At 45.0% G+C, this 23,719-nt stretch overlaps 1 protein-coding gene across 1 annotated transcript in view; it reads right to left on the bottom strand.

Moving 5' to 3' along the window:
• Nucleotides 1-9,261: 9,261 nt before the first annotated feature.
• AACS (acetoacetyl-CoA synthetase) overlaps nt 9,262-23,719 on the bottom strand; it is a 36,870-nt gene continuing 22,412 nt past the window's right edge. Inside the window, exons 9-18 of the mRNA XM_066562182.1 lie at nt 22,858-22,938; nt 21,722-21,846; nt 19,102-19,166; nt 18,799-18,921; nt 17,414-17,527; nt 17,120-17,245; nt 15,512-15,581; nt 14,772-14,830; nt 13,122-13,324; nt 9,262-10,562 (exon numbers count right to left, since the gene is read on the bottom strand). Coding sequence (XP_066418279.1) covers nt 10,425-10,562; nt 13,122-13,324; nt 14,772-14,830; nt 15,512-15,581; nt 17,120-17,245; nt 17,414-17,527; nt 18,799-18,921; nt 19,102-19,166; nt 21,722-21,846; nt 22,858-22,938 — 1,104 coding nt within the window. The 3' untranslated portion in view covers nt 9,262-10,424. The remainder of the gene's footprint in view (nt 10,563-13,121; nt 13,325-14,771; nt 14,831-15,511; nt 15,582-17,119; nt 17,246-17,413; nt 17,528-18,798; nt 18,922-19,101; nt 19,167-21,721; nt 21,847-22,857; nt 22,939-23,719) is intronic.

Raw genomic sequence — 23,719 nt, 5'->3', positions numbered from 1 at the left:
ATGGGAGTTTCTGCTTTCCAGAGCACTGCTGAGCCATTCCCAAGCTCCTGAGCTGGCTTACAGCATGGCTTGTCACTCCCTGTCTTCTTCTGGTGTGAGAGCATCAAAAGGTCCTGAGGAGGCAGCCAGGACAGCAGAGCCACCCACGGTGCCATCATCTGGGTCTCCCATATGTGATCCTCACAATAATTCTTTTCCCAAAGGAGATTTTCTTTTTAAGTTATTCTGGTGGGATGTTGCCACACTTCCTTTGTGCTGGCGTGACTTTGCACACAGAGGCAACCTGTGTTATGAGAGACTTGAAAGACTTTGCAGCATTACAGAAAGCTGTTGATTTTCACATCACTCAGATGTCAAAAGATGGGAGGCTTTGGGAATGCCCCTAGGAGAACAGAAAGAATGGGAATTTCAAAGATGTCTTGAGGTATTCGGAGGCAAAACCCCAGCTGGGAGTTAAGGGGAGGCAAGGATGGGGGCCAGACCCTGAGCTGTGTTTAGATCCTGGTTTCCTGGGGGGAATAAGGAGCTCGAGTAACCCTGGAGCTCTGCACAGCAGGAAATATTGATCAGAGCTTTGCACAAATGACATTTCCTTGTCCCATAACGGATGTGGAGCTTGAGATTTAAGTCTTGTGTGTGCAGGGAGGCAGAAACTCTGCCAGTGGGGCCATGTGAGGAAACCCTGCCCCACTTAGTGAGCTGTGCTGTCCCACTGACCACGTCTGCTTGCTTCCAGGCTGCAACAAAGTGCCGGAGAAAGCTCAGATTTCACCAAAAATTCACGGCATCCGCTTCACAATGTTGAAAAACACTGGGGTAATGAATCCTTGGGCTGTTGGATGGAGGCTGGTCGCTGCTGAGATGGAAGTTACCCCCGACCTTGGAACATCGTTCCCCGATACAAAAATCGGGATCCTCGGGGCTCTGTCCCTGCCCGGGGCATCCCCAGAGGGAGGAAGGGAAGGAGCAGAGGGGAGGAGCCCCGGGTGAATCACAGGTGAGCAATTCCGTGATTCACCCGGCCCGGGAACCTGCGAGCCGGGCAGGAGCTGAATCACAGCGCTGCTTTGGTTGTGAGCGCAGTACAACATTTGGTGAGGGCTTTCTTCCTTTTAATCATCCTCTCGCTCATTATCCTCAAAGCCTCTTCCCAGGGGATGGATGAGAGGGCTTCGCTGGCCGGGAGGGAGCGGGTTAATCACCCCCGGGAGGAAAAGCGCAGCGCAGGGGGAATTGCGGTGCCCCGCCGCCGCCGAGCGCCTGCAGAGACTAAAAGGTGATGAATTGCCGTAATTTCTGCTTCCTTCTTCACCTGTACTTAATTAAATTGGTTTAAGACAGGGCTGAGAGGAGACTGGCTGGTTTCTCCCTGAGTAATTTGAAACACCTGTATGGGGTAGGTGAGGGATGCCCGGCAGGATCCGTGTGCTGGGGCCAGCTGGAAATGCCCAGGGCCTGGCAATGCCCACAGCTGTGGGCAACCAGCCCAGCCCCTGCCCTGGCCACCACCGTGAGCCACCTGCAAAGGGCAGACAGGGGTTTGTGCGCCTGATCCACGCCCCGCTGGAGATTTCTCCTTCCTTCCTCCGGCTGGGACGCACCAGGGAGGGAGAAGAGGGGCTCAGAGTCAGAGAAATGGGTTCTGTCCTTGTGGAGAGGAAAGGGCTTTGCTCCTGTGGTTCTGTGAGCTCGGAGGGAGCGCAGGAGGGCGCTGGGGGAGCAGGACACACAGCCAGGCCGCGGGACACACAGCCAGGCAGTGGGACATACAGAAGTGCTGGGGGAAGTGTGTCCATCCTCATCCTCCCAGAAAGGCTCAAAGGATGGCTCATGAAAACTCCGCTTCCACCGAGCCACGGAGAGCTCCGGGAGCCACTCAGCCCTGGGGAGAAACAGAACAAACACCCCTGAAAACCGAGCAGGAGAAGGACGGGCAGGTGCTTCCCCAGCAGCCCGGAGCTCTGAGCCGGGGGTTCCGCCCTTGGCCAGGTTCACAGCCCGCTCGCATCCCGTCCTTCCAAAAGTGCCAAAAACCAGCCCCCAGCGCTGCACCCGGCTGCCCAGAGATAAAATGCGGGCACGGGGATGGGAGGGACACAGGCTCGGGAGGAGGGTGAGGAAAGCTCAGCCCGGGCACCTTTGGGAGCAGCCGATGCTCCCGTGCCCGCACTCCTCAGACTGGTTCTCCGTGGAAATCGGAACCAGCCCAAACCACCGAGCGTTCTCCATGCAGGTCACAGCCGGGAGGCTTCCCAGGCAGCTCCATCAGCGCAGAGCTGCTAAAAGCGGGAGTCACAGCGAGCTCCGTGCCTGCCTGCTCATTAAAACAGCCTTTGTGCTCCAGAAACGCGCACCACAGACGCACACGGGCCCTGCCACTCGCACGGATTCCTCCTCTCATGTTCGCTCACTCTCAGCTCAGCTCAGAAATGCCTGCAGCCGTCAAAGGGGCTGGTTCAAAGGCAGCCCGGAGACAGAAGGGGAGCGCTGGGAGCCGCGCTAATCAAGGCACAGGGATCGGCCCGGCTCCCTCCTCCCTCCCCGAGCTTCGGCTTTGAAGACCTGTCATCCGTGTCGCCGCTCCTTCAGCGTTTAAACTGAGAGCTTTTTGCCTGGAATATATATTCTTTTCTTTTTCTTTTTCTTTTTTTTTTTTTTTTTTTTTTTTTTTTTTTTTTTTTTTTTTTAAAGCCACTCCGCCCACCCTTCGCCTCTCAGCTCTGGGGTGTCGGAGCAGGAGCGCCACAGAACCGTAAATAAAACGCAGGGGAGGTGGCCCCGGTGCCCGGACTGTCCCCACCCAGGCCATCAGCTGTGTAAACAAAGGAATTTTTTTATTTCAAGCAGGCTGTGCCGAGCACCGGGATCTTTAGAAACCCGGGTCTCTCTAATGAAAAGGAGGGACTTTTGCTCCCAGGAGCGCTACAAAAATTAATGGATATTATGACTGTAACTACTTGAATCAAATGCAAAGCCATGTGTCACGCAGCCCTTTTGCGATTTTCGCAGCTTATTACAAGCCTGTTTACGTCTGCCCCTGCCTGATTTAAGCCCAGCAGGAATAAAGCTAATCGGGAGTGGGCAGAGTGAATGAGGAGCAGCGATGCTCTTAGCAGGACTTATTCAAGTGCTTGCCCCGGGCAGGCGGGTCCTGCTGGCCCAGGATGGGGCACGGCCCGCAGGGTACCAGGCACATCCCAGCGCCCGGAATCGCTCCTTTGTGCCTGCTGTCACTGTCACACGCGGGCAGGGGACACCCCATGGCCCAGCGGGTCCCTCAGGCAGCGCAGGGTCAGGTCAGGGCGTGGAGAGTGGAGTGGAAAACGCCAGCGGGGAATTATTCCAGTATAACGCGGAATTCTGTGCGCTGGAAGCGCAAACACCTTGGCGCAGCACCTCCAGCTGCCGCCGGGTGCCTTCATTGAGCCCAACAATGCCTGTGGATGGTGTTTGAGGAGCTGATGGAGCCGTCTGTGAAAAGCTGAGGTGTGAATTTTCCCCCGTTCTGCGCCGGCGGCGGCTTCAACCGGAGCGAGCGGAGCTGGGGAGCGCCAGAGCCCGGAGCCAGCACCAGGGGCTGAGCCGAGCCAGGAGCTGCGGGATGTGCCAGCCCTTCCTCCCCCCTTCCTGCACGGAACAAAGTGCCTGGCTGGAATTTTACGGGGTTGTTGTATTAACAAGCTCGGGGCAGGGATGGGTTTGGGGGTGTCCTGCTGCAGGGAAATTCGGGTTGGGACTGGCTTCAACAGCTTGCCCTCGCAGTGGGGTTTTATGAATTACTTACAGGTACTTGTAGTCTGTGTGCTGGTTTAATATTTTATCGTGTTTCCGTCCAGATGCAGGACAAGATCCCAGAGAAATCCAGATCAGGACTGGGTCTGTTAATGCCACCACTGAATTTGCTAAGGAGCTGCCCCGGTGCTGCTCGTCCCTGAGATTTGGATGTGATGCACATGACGTGCAGGAGGAATTATTCATAGCAAATAATCACTCCTGCCCAAATTAGCTTCTGAAAAAGGTGGCTGTGAATCCACTGGACCGTGTGAGCCAGGAGCTGCTGCTAAGCAGCTGCTTAACAGGAGCAGATCCGAGGCCTGAGTGGCAAAAGGGAAATCTGGCAAAAAAAAAAAAAAAAAAAAAAAAAAAAAAAAAAGCAGCTCAGGGTTATCCAAAAGTCACAGCAAAACCAGGGGCTGGGCAGGGCTGAGCTTGGCCAACAGCTTCTGCCATCAGGGTGGCTCAGACTGGGCTCCTGGGCTGCCCAAAGCCTCCCGTGAGCCCTCAGCAGGGCAGGACAGCTCAGCTCACCTGAACCTTCCCCTGCTCAGGCAGCACAGCTTCACACAATTGATTTTTTTTTTTTTCTATTCTAATAAATGAGTGGGAAATTTCCACTCCTTGGATCAGGAGATGCTCTGAATATTTATGTTATTGTTCACCAATTGGAAAAGAAAAAGAAAGAGAAGCGCTATAAAGGAAGATGTTTGGTGACCCAGTTTGAGTGGCTCATTACGATTAGATCAAGCTAATTGCCAGCCTTGTATTTCATTTGGCAACTTGTTAAGCTAATTGAACAAAATAAAACTAATGAACAATTATAATGAAGTTTATAATTAGACCATTGGAAAAAACTCAGCGTGAGAATATTTAAGCATAATGAATGTGTGGGAGGTTTGGGAGGGGGGCAGTAAATTATGTCACTCTCTCCCACCAAAACCCTTCTTCCCAGGTTCTTGGTGCATTACCTATTCCCAAACCATGTCAACAGGGCATTTTCTTTATTATCAATTACCTGAATGCCTTTAATGTCCATAGATGGCATTTCCAGGGATCCTAAAGGCAGGAATCAGCCTGTTAGTGAGGCAGCTCAGAGTGGCCATCCTGTGACACCCCCAGCTCCGCCTTTACAATTCCAGGGCTCCATTAAGGATGGGTTTGTAATCCTAAAAGTGAAAACCAAGCATGTGGAGCAGGCAGAGGAGTTCACAAACCCCAGCAAGCTGCTCTGTCCTGTCAGCACAGAAACCTGGTCCAGGAGCCAGGGAGGCTGAAGGGGGAAGAACAGAAAGAAAAATGCTCTCTGCCTGATTAGAGCCATTTTAAAAAATAGTTATTTTTGTCTCATATCTGAATAAACCCATTCCAGCCCCCTTTCACCCCCTGCTGTTGAAGCACAGAAAATTAAATACCATGATAAGACTTTCTGGAGTTTCAATTTACAGGTCAAGCAGGTACCCACCAAAACCTAATAGAATTGTCACACCAGGCTCTGCATTGCTTAAAAACTCCTCTTCCTCCTGTTTGTACATGAAAGCAATTAGTTCCTCTAGAACTGAGTGGTAACTGAGGTTTTGCATCAGGGAATAAAGGCAGAAACTCTTCAGCTAGGGAGGAAATGTGTTCAGCCTTTTCTCCTGGATGTCTGGAGGTTCCCAGTGCTTCTGGCACTCTGAAAGCAAATTCTGGATTTCAGCAGGAGCCCGTGGTGCCAAGGGCCACATGCACAGGGCAGGGATGAAGCACACGTGGCCCTGGAGGAGCAAAGGGTGGGAGAGGAGGAGACTGAGCCCTGGAGATATGAAACAGCTCAGCACTGATCCCACTCTCTGCCTGTAACCACTGTAATCCCAGGGAGAGTAATGTTCTTCTTCCCATTCACAGAGCTGCTTTACTTTCACAAGGATTAGGATAATACACTGACTCAGGGAAAAAAAAATCATTTTTATGAGCTATCAAAATCTCTATTCCCCTCCCCTGTTTTAATTTGAGCTGCATTAGGAGAAAACCTCTGTTTCTGCAGTCATGTCTCAATATTTTTATGCCATTAAGAACCAGCTGTCCTCTTAATGTAATTACAGCTTTCACCAGGGGAGTGATCAGATCCTGGTAGCAGTGGGAGGCTGAGGCTGTCTGAGGCTCTCCATGTTCCATCACCTTTCCATCAGCCTTGCTTTGGGGTTTTTTGCAGGTGTCTGTTCACCTGCCAGCCACCATTTCAGCAGGGGCAGGAGGGTTTTGGCAACGAGGGTGCAGAGACCATGGCCAGCCCTTGCAGGGTTTAAAAATGCCTTTCCCCATGAAAAGGGGAAATTTTTCATGAGGAAAAATTGCTGAGGATGGAGGGCAGGGGCTGCAGGCATCCCTAAAATATCACACACCCAGGGATTCCCATGGACTTGTGCTGGTTTGGGCATTTCCTGCCTCATTTCCCTCCCCTCTTGCATGCACACACCCTCTAATTACAAAAAGGTTGAGGAAATGGGAACAAACCCTGAAGTGAAGCATGAAATAGGCACCATGGCTCCAGCTAGCCAGGGCCATTTAAAGCCTTGCTTGGCATTTGCATCATAAGAACAAATCCTGTACAGGAATCTCTCCTATGCTTTCTGCTCCTGCATTAATTCATGAAGTGTCATGTTTCTGGCATATTTTATTATACATGAGAACCAGACAAATTAAAATTCTCAGCTGAGTATCACATTTGTACACTCAAGGCTGCCTCCCTGAGCTCTGCTGAGGGTTGAAGTGACACTGCTTTAAACTCAGCTCACCTTTCAAACCAAGTCAGTTAAACCAAACTAACTCTCAACGTTTTCTTCCATTTTCTTCACAATTTATTTCCATTCAGCTTTAACATCTTTGTGGCTAATAGAAGGTGAAGATAAATACTCTCCTGATCCTTGTCAAAGCACAGATCAATAGACTGGGAATGCTGGAAGCAACCGGTGCCTTTGTAAAACAAAAACAGAATAAGGGATGGAACTGGGTGATCTTGAAAGGTCCCTTCCAACCCAAACCATTCCCTGATTTTACAACTATTCCCACCAATGGCACTGTTACCCTGCAGCAGCCAAAACTTAACTCCCTTTGAATCTACAGAAAAGGGAACAAAACTGGAAAAGGGATTTTTTTTTTTTTTAGTAGATTCCTCATTAGCAACGTGAACCTCCTCAGATTAGTGATGTATACCTTAATATGCTATTGTAAGCTAATTAGCAGTCCTGGAGATGATGTTTTTTTCCAAGGGACATGATCCTTTCAGCTGGGATCTCAGGCTGAATGCTGATAAGCCTCTTGAACTTTGCAAAACCACTTGACAAAAGTAGCAGGACTAGAATTCGTTAAGTTCTTCTAATTAAGAAGTACAAGGCCCAATTAAGCTCTCACTAAGGTGCTGCCCAGCACAGTTGTGCTGAGGATTTTCTCACCCCCACCAGGGCTGGTTCCTCACTTGAGTTCACCTCCAGCTGCTGGTTTGGGAGAATTTCTCGGTGAGAAATGGTGTGGGCAGCTGGAGCCCCGCATTTACACTTCGGGACACCTCCCTGTTCTGCAGCTGGAATTGTTCTGGATTCCCTGAGAGCATCCCAGAGCTGCTTCCCTCTCCTGGGGGTGGCACAGAGCACGCAGAGCAGAACGCTCAGCCTGATGCTGATAATCTCATTACTGGAACATAAAGAGGCCCCGGATTCCCAGCAAGGGAATTGTGTGTGCTCCCCTCAGCCCCCGCCCTGGATTGTGGCCACACCTCACAGCAACTCCCACCCTGCTTTTATTCCTGGGACAACACAGCTCAGGACATGGAGCTTCCCCTTTCTACAAAAAAATGTAGAAGGAAATGAAGCTACATCTTGTTGCTCTCCAAGACCTGGTTATAAATGAGCTAAAAATGCCCTTCCCTGGAAAGGAGAAGGATGAACCAAGAAATCTCAAATTTATCCTCAGGTTTGCAAGATGCAGGCAGCAGACTGGCAGCCAACAGGCTGAACAATGTCAGTGGAGGAATTGTCAGTGCAGAACTCCAGAGGGCACCCAAAGGAATCCCAAAGCCTTTTTCTACTGAAACCTCTGTGCTCAGGCTCTCAAAGGTGGCCCAGAGCATTCCCCACACACTCCAGTTTCCCCCGGCCCAAAACTCTACCCTGGCACTCCTTCCTCCTCCTTCCTCCTGCATTTTAAACCTAATTTTAATGCCCATTTACCTGTGTGAGTGACTGCTCAGCTCATAAATGAAATCCTTTTAAATATGTATGCACTAAAGTGAAAGACAATAATGGCCCCAGGGAAGTTGCATTCCATCAGGCAATTACCTGTGTTTTTAAAATCACTGTGCAAGTAATCCACACAACCCACTGCTCCTGCACATAACAATAAACAATTTTATCAGCTGTGCCCTGCCTGGGCTGCTGTGTACCAGCTCATTTTATTTCCTAGAGAACCACCACTAACCAGGGAAATTAATTGAAATCATAAGGCAGTGGGAAGGGGAAGTACCTGCTCTACCAGGAGCTGACAAAAGCACATTTCTGAGAGGGGAGTGATAAAACCACATCCCCCAAGGGCAAATGGGCTGATTCCATCGCAGAATTCAGGAGTCACTCTCAAATCTGAAGCCAGCCTGGAGCTCCTCTGCTCTAACTGCTCTGCTGTTGAACATTTAAGTCAGAGCTTAAAGCCATTTCCAGAGCCAGCTCTATTTGCATGCCACACATCCCACTGAAATCTGCACTTGGAGCTTTCCAGGCAAAACACTGTGAACCTCAAATTATAAATAGGCAACAGGAAAAAAAAATAAAAAGAAGATGGTTATGCACTCAAGGTACAGCAGCTACATCCTGGCAGCCCCAAGGCATCCATCCAGTGCTTCTGGGTAAAACTGTAATTTTCAGGGCAAGACAGAAGAAAATCCATGTTTTTGTTTGTAAGGGATGTCTGGGAAAAGCTTTGCAACATCTGACAATTACAAGAGAGCAAATTATATCCATTAATTAAACTTTCTCCAGTGTTTCCAGCATTATGAAGGATTAGAAAAAGCAGCCTCTAGGCATTGTATATGTTCTTAATGTATCTGTGCTTCTAAACTATCTTTAATTAATGAAAGAACCCAAAATTACTTATTAATAAGGTTCTGTGGGCTTTGTAAACCTCAGACATTTTGCATGAATTAAAACACAATATAATGAAGTTTTAATGAATACAAAGTCACAGTTAATGTAAAATTTATATATAGCAAGCCAGAAGGGGAAGGAATTTAAAAGTACTTTAAATCATAGGTTATTGGCAGCTTGGATAGCTCCTTTTTATACTTTTCTAATGGGTGCTTGGTATTTTTATTATCACACCAGCATGGCCTGACTTGGTACAGCACAGAAAGTTTTGGACTAAGGTGGACTTAGATTAAACCCATTAAAATCAGAAACAAACTAAGCTAAAAATTATTTCAAGACAACCAGTCAAAAGGGAAATAAAGACAGCAAGAGATGAGAGATGTAATATATAATTATTATATATAAAGAATTGATTCCTTTTAATTAATTCTTTATCGACGCTGAATGCATTCAACACAATTGTAAGTACAATAATATTTCACTCACAAAATTCAAATAGTGCAGGAGACACTGAATGCCAGAGGGTTGGTACAGCTACTGCAACTGTATTTTATGATAAACAAAACACTTTAGTGCTTCCATTCCACTGTTTCAGTAAGCTCAGGTTTTTAATGACAGTATTTTTCCCTTTATAAACTGGAGGGTTACAGACCTAGAAAAGGGGTCTCTCACTTCCAACATGACATTTAGTAAAAAAAGTTACAAAACCCATCAGCTTATAATAAAGAAACACCCTGGAATTCCTCAGCCAAGCTTCGAGTCAATAAAGGACTTCAAGCAAGGAAGCAAAATGTCTTCTTCAAATGTAATTCTGTTAATGCACAGCAATGTCAGCAGATTCCATGGAAATAACCTGGAATAGCCCAGGAACGAGGAGGAGGGAATGCTCCCTTCACCTTCTGAGCCCCCAGAAGTCTCTCAGCCAACAGCTTCAAACAATGAGAAGGCTACAGCACAAAATGAAGCAGCAATTCCCCTCAAAGGTACCATCAGGTATCTCAAGAAATGATTCTGAGTCAAATGGGTTCAGTGCATTATGATTTGGCTTTATAAAAACATCTTAATGCACACTACACTGAGAACACTTGCATGGTTCAGGGACAGGGGGTTAAAATCACTGTGCACTCCCTTACAGGGGACAAATACAGGGGTTGAAAAGTGTTGCTAAAAATCCAGTAAAAAAAAAAAAGCAAATATTTTATGAAAGAAATATTCTATCTGCAACTATTGGTGCTCCCATTTGATGGGCTGCTGATGTAAATCTAACCAGAAAAGATGCACTCGTACATATAAAAATCAAAACAGGCAGGTTTCTCCTTCCAGGCTGGAAAAAACTCCAAAATATATGGCATATTTAACCAATAAAAGGGAGCTAAGCTTTACCCAAGCCTTTCATAATGCACTTCATGAAATATTTTTTCCTTTTAAAAGAACCACTGGTATTAAATAGAGCTTTTTCTTTACATACAGTATTGGTATATACAAAACAAATACAGAACAAAGACACAAAAAAAAACCAAACCCAAAACAGTGACTTTAATAGTCTTGAAGCTCAGGAATATTTTGGTAGAGGTCCAAAGCCTCTGGGTTTGAGAAAGCTCCCCGCTGCTCAACTTCTTTCCCTGCAATTATTTGCTTCACAGCTACTTCCACTTTCTTCCCATTTACTGTATACTGAAAAACAAAACCAGCAAAGATTAAATTAGGTTTTTTTTCATGTAGTGGTTTTATGAAAATATTCATGAAACTCCCCACCAACTCCAGAACTCTATCAAAATGTAGCAGAATGCCTTCTCTTTTGTTAGACTTGAAGCACTTTCTTCTGAAAAATCACTTGAAGAGTAGGTAGAATTCAAAGAGTTTGTGTCAGTTTATTACTCCTACTGGCAATTCTGTGAGAACATGATCAAGCTCCAATATAAAACAACAAAACCACGGTATAAACACTAAAAATATTTGGTTTTTATGTTCTGACACATTCAGTGTTCAAACAGTTTTCAATTTTTTAAGGGTGGACTCAAAAAACAAAGCCCAACTGCACTGGAAGAAGAAAACCAGGATTTTCTTATCTGAATTGGACAGTTTTTCTAAAAGAGTGAAGTGAAACTGAGCTTAAATGGTCCTTTACAGTTAAACATTCCAAAACAGACCACAGCAAATAAAATAAACTGGAACCAACAGAGGCTTCACCTCCACTTGTGAATCGCACAAATTCTATTACATTGTGTGACTCCAAGTAATAACCCTGCAGAAAAACCCCAAGTTCTTCTCTTAGGATCAGAGCTGTGATTTCTGACCCAAAGGGAGGATGTGCTCCAGGGTGGGCAGGAGCAGCCTAGGCCTGCCTTGGGGGATCTCTGGTTTGAGAGGCACCAAGGCTTGCTGAGCCCCTCCCTGGTGCTGGTGCCACTGGGGTTTTGGGGGTGGCAGCTGGGAAAGGTGACACAGAAATCCCCCCTCAGTGTTCCTGCCTGCTCTGGGAACAGGACCCCACCTGCTCCATGTGCTGGGGGAGGAACCCAGGCTGGGCCTGGCTCCAAAGCCACTGAACCTCCTGAGTGAGCTCCAGGCACCCCCATTGATCACTGGAGATCATTCAGAACAGGTGGAATAATCCTCAGCACACCCTTACGATATTGTATCCATACAAAAAAACCCAACTTCTCCTTATTAGATCTGCTGAAGTCATGGGTAACCCTACCCCATCCTGAGCCACCTTCATCTCTCTCCTCAACAATCAGCAACCCAGTTCTCACACATGCCCAGAAACCACAACAGCTCAGTGGCCTGCAAGGGAACTGCCCTCTTTAAAAAAAGATAAGGCTGTTGCAAGTAAATTAGTTTACTTTAACCAGTAAATCCTGTGGATGATGACCAGAATGTCTATCTGGTCTGGACAGAACTAGACAGATTCACACTTATGTTTTAAATATAAATACCCTACTAAAAGCATGTTTTGTGCTGCTAAATCACCTCAGCACAGCTGCACTGTTTCTACCAGAACACAGTGTCAGGATCAGATTGTGTTTGCAGATAAGGAGTCAAGCACATTTTTCCAAAAGTAGCAGAAAATAGGCAGTTTCCCTTCTTTCCAAGCAAAACTTTTAAAGAAAGATGTGAGACAGCTTTGATCACTTCACCACTGGCAGATTTACCTGAAAGGTAATTAAAATTCACTCAACTCAGTCAATGTGTGAGCTAATTAATGATCTAGGCAGGCTCTCCAGAGGGGCAGCCCATCCCCAGCACCTCCCTGCTGTACATCCAGGTGATCCACACAGTTCACAAGTTCAACACTCCACACAGAAGCTGAGCTGCAGCCCAGAAAATGGGAACTTCAGGGAATTTTAGACTCGTGCAAAGACATTTTGAGCCAAGGACTGAAAATCTGCCAACAGCATCCTGAAACAAAATTAACTCAAGAGATCAGGACCAGATCCCTCTGTGGGCCACACAGTGTTGCTGAGCCCTACAGCACTTCCAACATGGAAAGTCACCCTGCAGGAAAGGGGAGCCAGTTTCAAATGATGCCTCTGAAGTCTCAACTCTCTTATCTGGACACACTCAAGTCTACGTGCAAATGGAGTGGGGAAAACCACACTCTGCACCCCCATTCTGCTGCTCAGAGACACTGTAACAGCAGAGAGGGCTGCAAAACAGATATTCCAACTGAGGAGTTCACACAAAGAGCTCCAGCAAAACAGCTTCAACAGACTGAGCATGAAGAACCTTCAGCTGCACCAATTTCTCCTCCTGAACAAGCACAACAATTTCATTTTAATTACTGTTACAGTTAAGACAGTGATAGAGCTCCATTTAAGTGGCTAAACAGATGTAAAAGTGAAATGGTTTACAAGATGATCTTCTGAATTTATCAAGTGCTCTCAGCTCTCCTAAGAAAGTCACTCCTAACAGGAAAACAAAAACAAAATATGCTTATGGATAGCCAGAAAAGCTGAAGTTAAATGACCTTTTTAGCATTTTTTCCTCAAGAGGTTTAAGAACACACTATTGAGAAAAAGCAACCCATTTTAAAAACAAAAACCACACTTAGCTGAAGAGGAGATGAAAAGATGTTGCTAGGCAACATAGACAAACTATTTATAAAGCCCGAATACACTTTTGAGATGCTAAAATTTCCACGTATGTGGGTTTGAAGAGCAGTGACAACTGCTCCTTAATTACTATTCAAGGTGACAAAGAAAACAGCAGGCAGCCTTTTCCCTGACATACCGGGATGCCTTTGGTTTCCAGGATGAGGCTGGGGACGTGGCGGGCGGAGAGCGCGGCGCGGATGGCGTCCTGGATGCGCCGCACCAGGCTGCGGCTGAAGGCGTGGCTGGAGGCCATCTTCAGGAACAGGATCACCCTCTCCTCGCCGTCCTTGTTGTACTGGGGGACACACAGGCTGTCAGACACCTCCTCGAAGGCTTCCACTGCAGAAGGAACCTTTGTTAGAGCTGGCTGCTGTGTTTGTGGGGTGTTGTTGTGTTATTGCGGGGTGCCCCGGCGAAGGGAGGAATGATGAATCTGATCCATGTTCTCAGAAGGCTAATTTATTATTTTATGATACTGTATGATATTAAAGAATACTAACCTAAAGAATATAGAAAAGATACTTACAGAAGGCTAAAAAGATCATAATGAAAACTTATTACTCTCACCAGAGTCCTGACACAGCTTGACCTTGATTGGCCATTGAGTCAAAACAATTCACATGAAACCAACCAAACCATCTCCAAACTGACCTGGATTGGCCATTGAGTCAAAACAATTCACATGAAACCAACCAAACCATCTCCAAACTGACCTGGATTGGCCACTGAGTCAAAACAATTCACATGAAACCAACCAAACCATCTCCAAACTGACCTGGATTGGCCATTGAGTCAAAACAATTCACATGAAACCAACCAAACCATCTCCAAACTGACCTGGATTGGCCATTGAGTCAAAACAATTCACATGAAACCAACCAAACCATCTCCAAACTGACCTGGATTGGCCATTGAGTCAAAACAATTCACATGAAACCAACCAAACCATCTCCAAACACATTCCACGTGTGAGCACAACACAGGAGAAGCAAATGAGATAAGAATCCCTTTTCCTTTTTCTTCCAGGAGAAAATTCTGGGCCAAGGGATTTTTCCAGAAAATGTGACTGCCACAGCTGGGCTTTGTGGAGAGTTCTGGATGCTCAAACCAAAACATCACCTCCCCTGCGTGGGCAAAGGAAAACTGGCACCCTCTGCCTGCCTAGTTTTAGCTCTTATGTGAAAATCCAGGTTTAAGGCCCATTGAGGTCCATAACACAGTTGACTGTTACTTTTGGGGCAGATAAGGTTTTACACAAAGCTGTTGGCTCTGGCTTTCCCCACTGCAGCACACACAGGAGACAAAGTCCTGCTGGCACAAGAACAACAAGGCAGCAGCTCCTTGAGTCTCAGATCAGCACCTCTGCAGGGACAGCTCCCCCCCTGTCACAACAGACTCTTTGAAATACAAAGCACAAGCTCAAGAACTATTTCTAATTATTGGGAAAGGTACAATAAAAACACTGTCAAGAGCTTGCCTTGAGGCAAAGAAGAAAAGCCTGACAGGTTAAGGGAAAAAGAAAAAACCTGCTTCATAAAATGTTGCTTTTGTGTATTTTGTATATATCCCAGTGAGTCACCCCCCACCCTACAGATACTTGAGGAAAGCAACCAGTTTCAAGTTTACAAAATCAAATTTTACTGATACTAACGTACTCCATACTGTCTCATTTGAAAACCAGTAAGTTTTTTCTTTCTTAATCCTTCTAAACAGCTTTGTAATGCTTGTATTTCAGATTTGAGGCAACAATGTCATAGTTGGAAGAGGTGGAAAGTTGATTTCATACCTATATTATAGATTTCAGAACTTCCAAATCTTACTCCATTTGGATTTAATGTACCATCACTGAAAAAAATCACAAAGAAAACAAAGAAACATTAAAGTGTGATTGCAGCTTGATCAAGAGGAAAAATTGATGCAATTAAGCAAGTCTCTCTAGTGAAGGCAAAACCACATTAGAAATGGAATTTTAAGAGAATTTGTGTCAAAAAGGCATTTTACTCATTAGAATGAATCTGTACAGAGAACAGCAACATTAATTCACTCAACTTTGTCTCAAACATCAAACATTTTGTTGAAATGCAAACAGTAAATTAAGTCTCAGTTGTGATCCCGAATGTCTGTGATCACTGACACAGGCACAACTTCATACCTGACCTTCTCTAAGGAAGTTTTGCTGTAAAACAAGGTGGTGGCAAAGCCAAGACCACAAAAGTTCCCCAGTTCACCCCCTTGAATGTGCTGCACTCTCAATCCAAACTCCTGGGACCATTGTGAACCATGGAACACAAAACCAAGTCCAGTACAGTCTTGTGATCATAAATACCAAAGTGAACCTTGAAATGAGCTCCCATCCTCAAATCCAGCTGCTCTGATTAATTTAAGGGTTGAAACCCACAATGTGAGATTCAATAAAATGAATATAAAGCTAACAAAAGTGGCAGAATCATGTGCATTTTACTCCTGGGTGAAAACTGCAAATTGTAACGTTTGTTTCCTCCCAGCACTCCCACCAGAACCCTGTACCTGCGACCCAGCATGACAATTCCTCCAGTCTTGGGGTTAATTTTGCAGTAATCACCGTGGGCCCAGACACCTGGTGGGGAATAGCAAAGGTTAAGCAGGATTTCCTCATCCAGTCACATTGTGTAACTCAGCTGGCATTAACTGAGTGAAGTGCACAGAAATGCAGCTGATCCCGAGTGAAGTGCACAGAAATGCAGCTGATCCCGAGTGAAGTGCACAGAAATGCAGCTGATACTCTGCCCCCAGCCAGGGTAACAGTACTGAGCTACACCAACAATCCACACCAGAGTTACTGTAAGAAGCAGCACACCCAGGAGCAGCTCAGAAATCAGGATCAGGCCCCAGGTTATCATCTGATGGCTTTTTTGCAGGACTACACAGCATTCCTTACAAAACCAGCTGCTCTGGACACCTCATTCTGAATTACTGGAAGCATTTTCCACAGAAGTAACAACATTCCCACCTCCTTTCATTGTCTTTCTTGATCCATTTTTTGTATTATGCACAATTCTGTACAAGAAGCTTTCTGGGCTTGTGTAATAGGTACCAACAATTCCCTAGGGAGCTTTTGTGCTTACTGTTCTTTATTTGTCTTAATGCAAAATCAGGTTTGACTTTTCAGTATTATTTAAGATTGATACTGCCACAGCAGCCTGCCAAGACCAGAAGTAAAACCCAATTCAAGTTTTTCTGAGGAAAACCACCAACCTCTTACGTGCAATTATTTGCACATAAGACCATTTTCCAACTTAACTGTTACCATCTCAAGCCCATTTACAAGGAAAGACAGAAAAGGAGTCCAGACAGAACCTCAGTGATTTCAGTCTTAAAACTGCCACACTGATTATTTTCTTTTCTGTTTACTGCTGTCAGGCTCACATGCAGACTGCAACTTTCACATTCCTCAGTTTTCCTGTGTGATTATCCCCTGCTGCACATCCTGGCTTTTCTTGTGAACCCACTCTGAACTCTCTGAACTGTTGCTATTTATTACAAAAAAAAAAAGTTCCCACATCCAAAAAACAGCAGCTGGAGATCCTGCTCTTAAAAAATCCCTGCCCCAGAGGCACCAGGGGTGTTGGCATTGCCGTGCCACAGCAGGAAGGGCCCTGGATGAGCAGAGTCCTCCACAATTACTAAGAAAAGCCTCTGGTCCACTTTGTCCTGTAGAAGGCCAAGGCTGCATGTCTGAGGCAGCATGTATTTAATATCTAGTTAATCCTCATGCTAATGAGGCAGCAGGTCAGCACTTTTCCCTTGGGATTGGCTCCTCCAGGCAGGCAGGAGCAGCCTGGCAGAGGGGCAGCAGCACTCACTGATTGCTGATTGCTCCCTGCCCTGTCCAGCCCTTCCAGCCCACACCTGTGCCAAGCACTCTGTGCCTGGGAGATTTGGACAGACTGGAGCTTTGCAGAGACCCTTACAGCTTTTATTTGGATCTCTAGTCACAACAAAGCACAAAAAAATAGTGAGGTGTTATGAAATGTAATAGCTCACCCTGGAAATTGGGACTCAAAGCTGCACCACCTGTGGCTGTCACTGGGCAGCAGCAAATGAACCTGTGCCTTCCCTTACAGCCTGCACCCTCCAAAGGCCTTCAGGACATACCTGGGAACTTGGAAAAATAAGCTTTTCTGTATTTGCTGCCATTCTCATCGTTCCAGAAGTGTGTGGGCTGGCAGGGAATAGGTTTGGTGCAAACCAGCTCTCCACTTTCACCCCAAACTGGTTTTCCTGTTGACAAAAAAAAAAAAAACAACCAAAAGAGGTGTTTTCCACATTTCCTTTCTGTAAATGGCAGAGTAACAAAGCAAAGAGCATCTACACTTACTACTTGTTAAAATTAAGATCACCTTGCAACTGTATTTTCTAAGTGTGCACAGTATTCTGGATCATAGTTACCTTCATCATTCCACGCTTCCACAGCCATGCCAAGATTTCTGGCCTGAATTTCTCCTTTGTAAACAGGAACTGTAACATTGTGACCCATGAAACATGAAATTATATCTGTTCCACCTACAATAAAAGAAATCCATTTAGAATATACAATATTTTTTGGGAAAAGCCAACCTGATAACTACATAGGAACAGGAACAGCCAACTACCAACCTTTGCCAAAGGCTTCTGATCCACACTAAGCAGCACAGAACAAACAGCATTATCTAGCATGTTGTAGCTTTTATTAAAAGGTTTTCTTCCTTACTTTATATATCTTGTTATATGTGTATGCCTTTCATGCAGAGCTATCCCTTAAGGCATAACTTTTCTCCTTCCAACAGTCTCTTTAATCTCATTTAAGGAAATTTCCATTTATAGGAGAGAGAAAACAAACAGGGCCTGCTTTACAGACTTCAGATATTTACAGAATTACTTGGAAATGTTTTCTTGTTTGTTTTCATTAGTTTAAAGTAACCAGTCAAGCTACATTTACTTAGCTTTTATACCTTTATCATGGGAGGGGGGGAGCCAGGCCTTCAGGATGAACAGTTATCTTAAGAAAAATAGATACTGTCAAAGTGCTTACTTAACTGGAATATTTATAGTCTTCCTAGGACTTTATGGAAGAGAATTAAGACACAAATCAATCATGTTATCTTTTCTCAAAAATAGGCTTCTGCATTTGAGTCTATTAATGTCTGTAGTAGCAAGTTCTAGATTCAGCACTACTCTTACTGAGCCCAGAGCCTGAGATAACTTCAGTAGCTGAACAGTCACATTTTAAAAATCAAACTGAGTTAAAAAGCTCTTTGAAAAAGTCAGTCCTTGTTACAAAGCAAAATGAGGAGTGCTGTGGTGGACCTTACGTGAACAGAAGTTGCCTCAGCCAGCACTGCTCACAACAAACTGCATAGCATGGGGGCTTGATATTTCTCTAATTATATAATCCACAAAAAAAAAAATCCATCTGCAGTGCCAATTACTTGGCACAAAAGAACTGAAATGGGAACTCTCCAAGAGGTATTTTCTGCTAAAGTCAGCTATATGCAGAACAGTATGTTCTGTAGGTTAATAGACTCTTTGCTTGATCTCACCCTGCCACCCCTAAGGACAGCCAGTCAAAATAAATGATCATACTTAAAATCCAAAACATCCACCAAAACCACTTTGGAGTGCCTGAGTTTCATTATGGCACAGTGAATTATGCAGAAAACCTCAGCACTAAAGAGACAGCTCATTCCACTTTAACTATAACCAATCCCAAATGATCCAAAGCCTCCCAAGCAAGCAGGAGGGAGCTGCACAGGCAATCAGAGCATTCCTGAGATGCTGCAGCATAAAAGCCTCACCTGAAATGGATCCCAGGAGGACACTGCTTTTTATGTGTTTGTAGACATACTCATAGCTTTGAGATTTGAGAGGTGATCCTGTAGACAGGATAGTGTGGAGTGTTTGGAGATTGTGTGTTTCACCTTAAAAAGGAGAAAAGCAGCACAGGTTAAGGCAGAATTTCTCCAAGTGTTTGGAACTGTTTGTCACTACAATCCAGAATAATTATTACATAAAGGGCTGTGACAAGCCAGGGAGCCAGAACCAGGAGAGGAAAGGTAGGAGGGAGGACAGAAGGGATTCACCAGCTTTTTGAGGCTTACATGGTTTTAAATTTTTCTCTTCTAGCACAGCCAGCCACTTTGCACCCGTTCCAAGGATGGTGATCCTAGAGGGAAAAGAAGTTTACACGTTTTGCATATTTAAATATGCTAAGATTCTAAAGACCTGCAATTCCCACTGCAGTGAGCAGAGGCTGTTACACACTCTGTACGTGGATTAGACAAACAATGCAGCCTCTCAGAGCTTTCCAAGTGCAAGGCACATCTTTTTGAACCATCAAAATCAGTCAGATCAAATGTCATCTCTGCAGCTTTGAAACTTTTAACTCTATCTTTAAATATTAAGCAAAGCTTTCCCATCTCCCAGAGACATTCACTTACATTTACAGGAATTTGTAATTGCAGAACACTCCAAAGACATCACAAAATGTTACCATGTTTACTTTATTAATGGGCCATAATTTTCCAAGAGTGCCTTGGTACAGTGAAACTTTGCCATTTCAGGGCACAGTTTGACAAAAAATTACTCTGGAATAGCAACCAGTGATTTTCTGGTGATTCCTGTTCAGTTTCCAGGGGTGAAAGCCTGAGCTGCCCATGCCTAAATGAACAGGAAACTTGGCCAGACTGAACAATTCCCTCCTGCCCTTGCAAAGGGTATTTAGAGCTCCTCAGCACAATAGAATTAAAACCTGGTTTCTGCTGATTCCTTTTACATTACAGCCATAAACTCACTCAAGAAAATGCAGAGCTAGATGAGGATGAGGGACACAGCACAGAGCATGGGCAAGATCAACACCAGCAGAGCTGGAATAAGATCCTGCTAGGCTGTGTTTTCCTCCAAAGGCAGCATGGGAGGCAGGACACTGTCCCAGGCAAGGAGAAGGGGATATTTCAACACTGCCAAAAGGGGATGTCTCCCCTTGCCAATGCTGGTGGAAGACTGCCCTCAGGTAGGAACAGGCTCCTTGCACAAACGCATCAGGGCACAGAGCAATTTACCTGGCACATGGGAAGGGCACACAGAATGGTTTGACTGGAAGGAACCTTAGAGATCATCTAGCTCCAGCCCCTGCCATGGGCAGGGAACCCTCCAGCATGAGAGCCCCAGCCCAGTGCTCCTCAGCTCCCCTCTGTGCCAATCCTATGAACTATTTTTACTCTTGTGTAACATCTCACTTTCCTTCCATGCCTCAAACCAGTGCTTATTTTACATTAGAATACAAAATGCTTCTCTATTTTAAGCTCTTTGACACTTCCTCTACAGCACATGTAGAGCCAAATCTCCCTTTATTTCCTCCCAAATGCTACATGACTGCATTTAGTCACCATCCCCCAAGTCCCAGCTCACTAATGGCTGTCCACTTGAGTCATTCCTGCCAGCAGGATGAGATCTCCCGATGATCCCCTCAGAATATGCTCCCTGAAGGAAAGTGTGGTGCCTCTTCAGAGAAGAAGGTAATCTTCACATGTTGGAGCCTTTTTTTTTAACATATTTAACATATGAGTGAGCTGGGAACAGACTGCATGATGAAGTAGCACCCAGATGGCCACCGCTCTTAGCGCCAGATTACAAAAGCGAGACATGCAGACACATTTATCTTCACTTGCTCTTGGCATGTGGAGACAATGCTTAAAAATAAGCTGGGCTCTTTCTCAGTTCTCATCTTTTTGCCTGTTGTTCCACCAGGGTTTCTTCGGGGGTGAAGCATGGCTGAAGTTTGGGGGTTTCTTTTGTGCTTTTTACTGGAAGCATTTGGACTCGGCATTAAGCTTCAGTTATAATGGCCAGAGATAAAATGTCAGTCTTTAAATATAACATGTCACAAAAGACAGTGAAGTTTAAATTATTAATGATGCAGAGTCAGAAAGTGAATCTTTTGTCATCCACTTCCCACCACAAACAATTTTAATTATCAATTAAAAATGACACTCGTTTTACTGGTAATAAAATTCAAATTTACTCCTTACATGCAGCTGGCAAAATAGCAAAGTTAGAAAATAAAATTTTTTAAAAATCCAAGTTTAACAACAGGTACAAAGCTAAATGCAATCACAGGGTTTTAGAGGTGTTTATCTGCTACCTGCCATTTCTCTAAGCTTCAAGAAAGGGTGCTGTGAGCATTTTCAGGCACAAAAAATGGCATAAAACAATTACTGAACAGCTTATCAATATGAATTAGGCATTATAGGTTAAAAAGCAAAATATGAAAATATAAGCAGCCCTGCTGAGCCTTTCCAGTCAATTTATGTCTTTAAGTCAAAGTTCTATATTAAAATCTTTGGTTGAGCTGCTTGAAAAAAGAGTTCTTATTTACTAAGTTCTGAGTGTGCTGAGAAATTACTCTTCAGATTGCTCCCAATTACTGCCTTTTGAAAAGGCTGCTCTTGAAAACTATTGAACCAAAAGTCTTTGTTTGCCTGGAATTCTAATACCTGACTCCAATTTGAAACAATCAGCTCTTTGTCTCTCCTCCTCTCCCAGAAAATGTTTTAGTACAAATTTTTAAAAGCAGTTCCACGCAGGGCTGAGCCAAAAGATAAACTGTGTCATGCTGTGCATCAGCTCCTGCCCAAGGGAGCAGCACCTTCAGGGAGGCTGCTTGGGGCAGGGTGACAGGGTGACAGTGCCACCAGCCTGTATTTAACCCTGGATACATACCCTAGTCTGTCAGTCAGGTCCCAGAGCACATTTGGGGAAGGAATTAGAGGAGATCCATCATACAGGACCACTGAGGCTCCTGTAGCAAGTGCAGACACCAGCCAATTCCACATCATCCAGCCAGTCTGGAGGAGAAAAGAAACCTCCATGAGTTGGTCCCTGCCTGCAGCCCCAGCAGCGCTGTCAGCTGGCACAGGAGCTGCAGCCAGCTCCACAAGGATGCAGATGTTGGCAGAAGCTGGACCCAAGCATGATCCCTGCCCTCATGCAAGAGGTGCCACCCTTCCCCTCCACTCGCCCTGCCTGGATTTCTCCTGCTGTTGAACCCACAGCAGTGATTCTGCCAGATCCTATCAGCACCAGGCTGAAGCTCTGCTCATCCTCTCACCTGTCCCAGGCTGCCCCAGCTGCATGTTCTGATGGATGTTGACCCAAGTGATCCCTCCCAACACCTAATGAGCTGGGGATTCCATGGCTCCCTGCACACACAGCTTTACAGCAGAGCCAGGACAAGGCAGAGACAAGGCAGCTACCATGATCCCTCCATGGAGACACTGCAAGCTGACTAGTCACGTTAAAGTTCACAGGGGAACTCATGAGGAAAGACATCAGCCTTCTCAAACTGCTCCACTCACACAAGGCTTAGCAATCATTTTTCTTGATCACAGCATTAGAAAAAACACCTCCCACCATATAACTGAACTCCACACAGGTGAGGTTTACCCCCTTTCCTTTATCAAAGGTGGAGCTGGGCAGCTTCTTTCCTCACAAACAAAACAGAGACAAATTCTCATCTTGAGTATGACCTAGCCCTGCAGGAAGGTGGAATCTGATTTGCAGGTGATATTGATGAGGCAGCTTGATCAATAAACCTAAGAGACTAAAAATCAATCCATCTTCCTCAGCAGTTAGGTCAGAAACATTTAACATAGGTTTGACCTTTCATCAGAAAGGTCCCTGCTGCATTTTATTATTTCACCTGATTTTTTTTATAAACTCAGATGAGACAATCTCTTGCAGTAAAAAAAAATTTAACACACGAAGAAGTGTACTTGTGGATTTGTATGACAAGTTGTCCCATCTTTATAGGAAAAATATGTTACAGTATTTCTAAAAATGCCTTAAGCCCCACTTGCCGTTGTGTAGTACATAATCACATCACTGCTGCTCATGTTGCCATGAAGAATGTGCTCCTTCAGGTGCTGGATGAGGGTACCCTGCAAAAAGAAAGGAAAATACAAGATCACATCAATGAAAAAGCAAAACTCTGACAGCACATTAAGACTTAACACTAACAGTCAATAGCTTGCAGGATGTACTCCAGGATTAAAGCAAGTATTCCCCCTTCAACTGCAACTGAAGTAAATCCCAGGGCCTATCTAACAGCAGCAGCAATTGCATTCTCCATTTTCTCACATAACTTTTCAGCCTCTCTCATTAGACCTCAGCAATTCCCACTGCACATCACTTTTAATCCATGGAATAAACAGCTCCCTTCCCTTCCAAGTGCACACAGCCATCAGTTGCAGAGTGCTCCATGCAGACCCTCATTTTAACAGCAGGCTTTCAGCAGCCAGGCTTTGCAAGAAAAGCCCTGTGACAGTTTCATTTTCAGTGAATTTGGGCAATGGGAGGAGTGAAGGACTGAGAGCTGCCATAAACTGCAGCAGCTGCTGAACATTAGCACCATGTGTCCAAATTATCTTATCTATTAACATCTAGGAGACAAAAGACCTGACAGCACAGATCTCTTGTAAACACTGGAGTGACTAGAAATGTGAAATGTCTCACTGCTCAGAGCATCAATATTAATAATCTCCTGAAATGTATTATTTCCTTTTGTTGGAAATGCTGCTAAACCACTTCCCTGATCATCATTAAAGCACAACTTGCTAGGGTAAATAAATTTACAGACTACTTCATTAAGTCACTTCACTGCAGTGACAAATTAATGTAGCCAATGTTAAAATAAAAAATGGTTTTTGCATTTATGCAAGG

The sequence above is a fragment of the Molothrus aeneus genome, chromosome 18 (genome assembly GCF_037042795.1).
Source record: "Molothrus aeneus isolate 106 chromosome 18, BPBGC_Maene_1.0, whole genome shotgun sequence".
Classification (NCBI taxonomy): Eukaryota; Metazoa; Chordata; class Aves; order Passeriformes; family Icteridae; genus Molothrus; species Molothrus aeneus.
This window is presented reverse-complemented; position numbering and strand designations above follow the sequence as displayed.